The 8,372-nt window shown below is 45.2% G+C and overlaps 1 protein-coding gene across 1 annotated transcript in view; it reads left to right on the top strand.

Moving 5' to 3' along the window:
- Positions 1 to 4,367: 4,367 nt before the first annotated feature.
- Positions 4,368 to 8,372, top strand: part of PPM1L (protein phosphatase, Mg2+/Mn2+ dependent 1L) — a 232,811-nt gene continuing 228,806 nt past the window's right edge. The window contains exon 1 of the mRNA XM_018553979.1: positions 4,368 to 4,926. Within this exon, the coding sequence (XP_018409481.1) occupies positions 4,528 to 4,926 (399 nt within the window). The 5' untranslated portion in view covers positions 4,368 to 4,527. The remainder of the gene's footprint in view (positions 4,927 to 8,372) is intronic.

Below are 8,372 nucleotides of genomic sequence, written 5' to 3'. Positions count from 1 at the left end.
TTTACACCGATACAATGCATATACTGTGTCCTCTCTTTAAAAATCAATCATGCGGAATACCTTGCATGCACCCCAGGCAGTGTTGACTTACCATAGAGAAGGAGATCTATTCATAGTTGCAAATGGAGACTTATCAGATTTGGGTAAAACTGCCCAGAGATCACTATGGACCACCAGCACACATGAAGTCATTCACATGATCTCCTATACTTGGAAGTACCAGATATGTCCTTCTTTCTTGGTGGCACAACAGAGTGGCCGAGGAAGCAAAGGAAATATGAACATTTGCTGCTGTGGAGGGGGGAAATTCCTTTTTGTTTTGCCTTGTATGGTTTTAAGGGTGAAGAAAAAAGAAATACCGGTAACATTATTCTTGTTGTCATGTTCATGCTCTGATACTCTCACCTTAAAACCCTGTGTTCTTTTTCTGACAAGCTACATTAACCAAATTCAAATGTAAGAATGAGAAGGATGAGTCTTTTAAGAATTTGTGGAGATTACAAGTACCTTGTAGTCTTGGCAGTCATGGCAGTGTGCCCTCATTGGGAGCACACTTGATAGCGTGTAAGAGATAGACAGAGAAAGATAGTTTAAATTACCGTATGTATATAGAGTTCTATTAGCAGGGCCAGATTTGCCACTAGGCACAAGGAGTGCAAGGGCTTATCAGCTGTTGTACATAAACACATTGCCCTCTTTTTTGCATTTTGACGGCCTTTCTGCTGCTCCTCATATCTGCTTCTGACCTCTATTCAGCAATGTAACAGAGGTATATACACTGACCCGCAATGTAACAGAGGTATATACACTGACCCCCAATGTAACGGAGGTATATACACTGACCCCCAATGTAACAGAGGTATATGCACTGACTCCTTCCTCTCTCTGCTAACCTTTGCATCCCAAACAGTACCCCCTTGTGCTTACCTCCAAAGTGGTGTATCTGGCGGCACTTGGTGGCAGGCAGGTCTCCAAAGCATGGTCCTCCTCATTCCCCATGTGACAGTGATAGTAAGCAGGACTTCTGGATTTACATATGAATGAGCCACGCTACTTGCATATGAATAGTTGAGATGTTATTTTTATGCAAATCTGATTACCCATTCGAGCCCACTTCTCCCCCGAACCCCATAGCGGCCCGATGGGTTGCTATGGCGGTAGTTCTGCCACTGCTTCTAACTGCTCAATTGGACTGATTCCTTCCTTAATTCTGAATTGGTCCGCTCTGAGTTTTTATTTAGGCCTCATTCAGATCTTTGCATTGTGATTATGTGTAATCTTTGGTGAGTTATAGTTCCACTCTCCAACACATACAGCTCACTGCCCACTATCCACGTTACTACTGAGATGTACACTCCAGCACACACAGCTCACTGCACATCACCCATTAGATGCCTCATCTTCCTCTATTTTACACAGAACTTCATTCATGTATCTGTATTACATGCACTGCCAGGGCCTTATAACGCTATTACACAGAGTGCCTCATTCCTAGTGCTTGTGCTTCTTTATTGTACGCATGTCTCATGCCGCTCTATAACATTCAGTGCCCCACCATCTTTATAAGTGTCTCATACTTCTCTGTTGGACATAGGATTCATACCATTGTAGTACACATTGTGCCTCATACCTCTGCATTACATGCAGTTCCTCTTATCCCTCTACCATTCACAGTTGTTAACCCCTTTCTATTACACAATGCCTCTTAAGTTCGTATTGGCACCCGCTACCCCTATGTTGGGCACAATACCTCACACCAATCTCTAATATACACAATAGCTCATACATCTATATAACACATGTATCACCCTAACCAACCCCTCCGCATTTCCAAAAACCTCCTGCTTCTGGGGGGCCTGCTGGCCGCTGGGTACCGATTCGGCGCTGGGACTGTGCTGGGCCCCCTAGAGACCCGAGGCCCTGGTGCGCCCGCACCGGCGGTAGTTCCGCCACTGCTTATGTGGGCTGAAGGGGCAGCTGCTTTGGGCCCCACAACAATGATTGGGCCCTGGGCGACTGCCCCTTTTGCCCTGCGTTAAAGACGGCCCTGTGTATAATAATAATAACACATATTGCTTCTTTCCCATCGATTATGTGCCGTACTTATAAATGACATGCAGTGCCTCATGCCTCTATTATATTCAGTGTATTATACCTATTGCTTCATACCTCTGTACTCACTGTCAGCCTTTTATTTTGTATTTCTGTAAGAACTCAGCACCTGCACTTCATCTTCTGTGTGTACAGTGCATCCTCCTGAATTGTAGTTTTTGTGTATAACAACGATCACCAATATCTTGAAATGTAAGTCCTGTGGACATGGATCTATAATGGGACTAAGGCTGGGTTCACAACTCAACAAGTGAAATCCCATACTTCCCTATGGGCATGGTTCCCACCTGGGCATATTTCAGCGCGTGGAAACGCGCTGAAGACGCCCTACGCCCAAACAAGTACAGGAGCTTCTTTTGGGGCGTATATTTCCGCGCGTGTCCATTGTATTCCCGAGTTTGGCTCGGGGTTAACAAAGCGATAACCCCGAGCCACACTCGGGAATACAGCGTAGGTCCGGCCGCTGCCGTCTTCCGTCCCTTATGAGCGTCCGCGTCGCAGGGGGGTGGAACCGGCGGGAAGTTTTAAAAAAAAAAACAGAAAAAAAGATAGAGAAAATAAAGGGGAAAAAAATCATACCGCCAGAGAGGTATAAAAACGAGTGTTGAACGAGCGTTTCACTGAACTAAAAAACGCGCTAAAAACGAGCTGAAAAAACGCGCCTATAGTAACACCCAGGTGTGAAACCAGCCTAAGGGATTAGAACTCCCAACCAGAATGTCATCATGTTCTATGACTGGAGAGGTACATATCTCATAATTGACCTGCACATACTGTATTATGTAGGAATGGAAGATTACAAATCCCAGCACAAGTTATATGAATTGTATATTTTGGGGTTGGGCTACTACAAGTCTCAGCATTACCTGTATATGATAGGACTAAGGCTCCATTCACATATAGCGTTTGCGTTTCCCGTGCAGAAGACAGGGCAGCATGAAAAAGCTAAAACCTTTATTCTGCACGGATTCCACTCGTTTGCGGCTATTACCACGAACGTATGGAATCCACGCGTGGACACGAGAGACTTCCAACCCAAACATATTTGTATGCAGTGGGTGGAGCAGGAGAGGGGATTACAGATTCCAGCATGACTTGTATACACTGTGGGGGAATTTATCAAAACTGGAGCAGGCAGAAACTGGAGCAGTTGCCCATGGCAACCAATCAGCTTCTCTCTTCAGTTTGCTCAGCTGAGATTTGAACATGAGAGATAGAAGCTGATTGGTTGCAGTACAAATCTGCTCCAGTTTTGATAAATTCCCCTCTATATGTTATGGGGGTACAAATCACAGTATTGTACCCCAGTATGACATGTGTAGTGTGGTATAGTTTAGTGTGTGTGTAGCTTAGTGTAGTGCTGTGTAGAGCAGTGCTGTGTAGAGCAGTGTTGTGTAAATTTGTGTAGTGTGTTTGTAGGACTGAACAGCACAAAGGTCAGCATGACCCATGTGTGACTCGCGGTCATTAGGTCGAGGTGACACAGTGGTCCTCATGTAATACACACAATCAGTGCGGTGTCACACAATCGAGGCAGTGCCACACAATCGGTTGGAGAACACACTTGTCCTTATGGATTTGTTTATTTCACATTGTGAACTTTCCATGCACAGTCCTCTCCTCTCAGCACACGTATAACCTGCCAATGTCACCACACCGGTGATGTTCCGCAATATCACTTGCCATCAGCAGAGGTGACATTGTATGGCTGTCAGCGATCGATGAATGTCAGGGATCGCTCGGTGTGTGCTTGCTAGTGTAGACATGTGACAAGGATGAACAGATGCCGCTGTCTCTCCACACACGCTTCTTCTTCTTCTTCCCACAAATGATTATTTCTGTCCCTCCTCGCTTGCAGTGTTCCTGCTTGTGGCGGGTCGTACCACTCGCGCACTGCAGTGTAGGGGGGGCCGCGCTGTTATAGTTCCCAGGCAGCGGCTCAGCTGGGCGCAGACTCTTCGTTAAACACACATAGGGGTGCCAGGATGTAGAATCCCACACGGGGCACACATAGGTGGACGTTTGCGTGTCATTTGTGCCCTATGGCGGTGTGAAGGGTACTGGAGCACCCCTGATGGGCGTGCAGTGCGGCGGCCTGGTGTGGGGGAGACGCGCAGAACAGCCGGTGTCTGCACCTTTTGACAGCTCTGCAAGGTACTGAAGGGACAGAAGCAGAGTGTCCGGACTGGGGTGCTGCCTCTCATCCCCCCCTATCAGAGCAGACATACAGGACTGGTGAGAGCCATCACCACCACCCCCTCCCCCGCTGTGCCCGCTGCCACTGACTGACTGTGCCCCTTTGTCTTAGGTGCTGCAGACCTGTGCCCCCATACCGGGGAGGAGTTCGGCCAGGGGTCAGACTGCCATGCACTGATTCCCCTCCTCCTCGTCTCTCCTGCCTTGCCCGGGACATAAATGATAGAGGATACCATGACTCTGCTGTCTCTCCTGGGTAGGATCATGCGTTACTTCTTACTCAGACCGGAGACCTTGTTCCTGCTGTGCATCAGCCTGGCACTGTGGAGCTACTTCTTCCACACGGACGAGGTGAAGACCATCGTCAAGTCCAGCCGGGACGCCGTGCAGATGGTGAAAGGGAAGGTGGCAGAGATCATGCAGAATGACCGCCTCGGAGGGCTCGATGTCCTGGAGGCAGAGTTCTCCAAGACCTGGGAGTTGAAGAGTAACAATGTGGCCGTCTACTCCATCCAGGGCCGGAGGGACCACATGGAGGACCGCTTCGAGATCATCATGGACCTGCTCAACAAGACTCACCCATCCATCTTTGGCATCTTTGATGGGCACGGAGGAGAGGTAGGTGGCAGGACAAGGGCTGGAGAACATTGGCAGGTGGGCTGAGGTGGTAGAGGTGCCAGCTTGTCATGGCCATGGGAGTGCCTGGCAGGAGATCTGCAGTAGGGAAGTGCTCAAGTACTGGCACTTCAGCCCCCATTCACACACATTTTCTTGTAGGGTTCTCAGTGCTCAACATGATGGATCTCATTATTTTCAGGGGTTCCCATTCACACCTGAGTGTTTTGTCACAGGTTTCCCCAATTCCAATTACACTCAACATGATGATTCCCATTATTTTCTGGGGTTCCCATTCACATCTGAGTGTTGTGTCACAGGTTTCCCCAATTCCAACAACACTCAACATGATGATTCCCATTATTTTCTGGGGTTCCCATTCACATCTGAGTGTTGTGTCACAGGTTTCCCCAATTCCAACAACACTCAACATGATGATTCCCATTATTTTCTGGGGTTCCCATTCACATCTGAGTGTTGTGTCACAGGTTTCCCGAAGCCCAACAATGCTCAACATGACGAATGCCGTTATTTCTCGTGGTGCCCATTCACACCTGAGTGTTGTGTCGCGTATTGCTTGTAGCTCCAAAAAGTACAGGAGCTTCTTTTTGGGTCGAATCGTACATTTTTGCCAATGGGAGCACTTAAAATTGCACATTTTTTGTGCAAATTTATAGTGACACTAACCTCAGGAGTTAAATCTTAGAAATACATTCAAGAATCTGAACTAATAGCAAAAATGCATCTTATTTGTGTATCACCCGGCTGTAGATCCTCCAATCATCTCTGAATTGGTGCTGACACTGTCCTTCCTTCTGGAGGGTGGCTACTTTTCTTCCCCATGGTCCCTGTGTGTGTGTTGTAAAGTAGCCACAGCTCCAAGCTCACTCCTGTGATGGACTACAATATCACGTTTAGTTTACTAATTTGTATTGAGATTGTAGTCTATCACAGGAGTGAGCTTGGGGCGGTAACCACTTTACAACACACACAATGGGGGACAAAAGTAGCCACCCTCCAGAAGGAAGGACAGTGTCAGCATGATTTCAGAGATGATTGGAGGATCTACAGCCGAGTGATACACAAATAAGATACATTTTTGTTAATAAGGTACTTGAATGTATTTTTAAGATTTAACTCCTGAGTTTAGTGTCACTTTAATGCCTAATAAGCATATTCTCCTTCTACTAACTAGCTTTCCACTGGCTAAAAAACCCCCCAATTATGACGGGAAAACTCTAAAAAAAAAAAAAAAAAGGTTTAAAATCATTTAAAATGGCTGAAGTGTGATTAAAGGTGATGGTTGAGCTCCAAGTGTCAGCACTTGTCAGCATTTGTAGATTGGGATAGGAAGGAGTTACAGGTGAAGGCAGAGATGCCGTATTGCTATGGTTATCTCGTCCTTCAAAATTTCAGTAATGATGGACCGGGGAAACGAGCGAGTGTGTCTGTTTCTTCGATGGTAAAAAGAGAAAGTGTGTGCGTTGTGTCAGTGGAAGGATCGTAACAAGTTGTGTTGGGCTAGATTTTCTAATTGTGAAACATATCCATTAAATGATAAAGGCTGAGCACTCCATGAGATTACTGCAGGTGGTCCTCAGACTGCGTGGGAGATAGAAATGTCCGTCAGATAGGTTGAGGTTGTCCAGGGAGGTTGATTATACGGCTAATGCTGGAGCCTGTAATCTCACAGTCACATAACATGCATCCTGGGATTTGTTGTATCCCAGTGCAATAATAAACAGTGTCATGCAGGAATCTGTACGCTGTAAATATATGTACAGGTCATACTGGAACTTGTAATGCCTTAGTCACATAATACAGAGTGCATGCGGGTCAAGCTTAGACTTGTCTCATAATGTCAACTGTCATACTGGGACTTGTAGTTCTAAGATGTATAACATAGGATGTATATACTGGGGTTGATTTACTAGAAGCAAATAGCTTAGTCGATAAAATTAAGCTTTGCTCAGTCATCCAAACATGTGCTGTGTTTTCTTTCCCTTGCACATAAGTACAGGTATGTATTCAAAGTAAACATCATTCACTGTACATACACTTTTTACACTGAACATTCTTATTGCCTAGTGAAAAGCCTCTACTCCTTTAGTAGATAAACCTTGAGTGTGTAAGCATCTAGTGCTTGGACCCGTAGTCCCCTAGTCACATAATATTAAATGTAAACGGGTTATGCCGGGACTTGTAGCACCTATTCCCACAATTTACATTTTACGATGGTAACGCAGGGACACCTAGCCCTCTAGTAACATAGTGACATAGTAGTTTAAGGTTGAATAAAGACCAAGGTCCATCCAGCTCAACCTATGTATGTGAGTGTGTGTGTGTGTGTATTTTTCTTACTCTAACACTTCCCATAGTGATGATGAGAGTTGTAGCTTCCCCTAGGTCCTGTACTTTACACCTTACACAAGTCATGCTGGGACTTATAGTTGTCTGGTATCCCAATAACTTTACATAAAATGTATATAGACACTTAGTCCACCCCAGTTACATACTATACAGTGTATATAGGTCATCTTGGGTGTTATACAGGGGTACAAGTACTCCTAAAAACGAGATCCTATAGGTTGGACTTGATGGACTAATGTCTTTATTCAACCTCAAATACTATGTAACTATGTAATCTTGGTATTTGTAGTCCTTTAATCACTTTCAGGTATATTCAGTAAGACTGTACAGGGAGCACACCCATAAGAGGAGTATAGTGCCCTTAGCATCCATTTTTTGTTGGTGTCTTATTTGGGGGAGGGGTCTCTGACAGCTAGGTAGGAAGTATTTTTGTCTCCTGTTCTGGGTCAGAACTTTAGTCAACAGACCTAGGACACTAACTAATGGACAGAGAGGTTGTCTTTATTTCATATCACCCAAATAATATTCTCTATGCGGAGGCCAAGTGGGAGTAGATCCCAACTGCCTGAAGATAAGGGAGGCAGGAGGGTGGGCAGCTGAAAGTCAGTTATATTGGTTGGTAGAACAGCTTATACTCCAAAGGGAAACCTAATGAGTCAGAAATGTATTATGCGTGGAATGTGCTAGTTTAAAAAAAATCCATACATGTATAAAAAAGGCTTATTCAGAACAATGGTAAAAATGCAGCACCAATGAGTTTTCACATTACTGTAGTCAAGTCATTGAAAATATGATTTTTGGGTTACTGCACTTTTCACTTGCTGTTTGCATTGCTTTCCTGAATGATGGTGATAGTTTGATGGCTTCAGCTACCATTTGACCCCAGCCCTGAATGATGGTGATAGTCTGGTGGCTTCAGCTACCATTTGACCCCAGCACATGTGTGGTGAATGGTTAAGGCAGCCTTTCTCAACCTTTTTAACATGGAGTAACTGGAGTAACCTTAGAAATAACTTATAGCACATGGTACATTAGTGTGATTGTCACTGGGAAGAATGCTCCTTACATTTGTGGTTATT

The sequence above is a fragment of the Nanorana parkeri genome, unplaced genomic scaffold, assembly GCF_000935625.1.
Source record: "Nanorana parkeri isolate BGI_ZX_2015 unplaced genomic scaffold, ASM93562v1 scaffold136, whole genome shotgun sequence".
NCBI lineage: Eukaryota > Metazoa > Chordata > Amphibia > Anura > Dicroglossidae > Nanorana > Nanorana parkeri.
The sequence above is the reverse complement of the archived record's forward strand: the minus strand, read 5'-3'. Positions and strand labels throughout refer to the sequence as shown.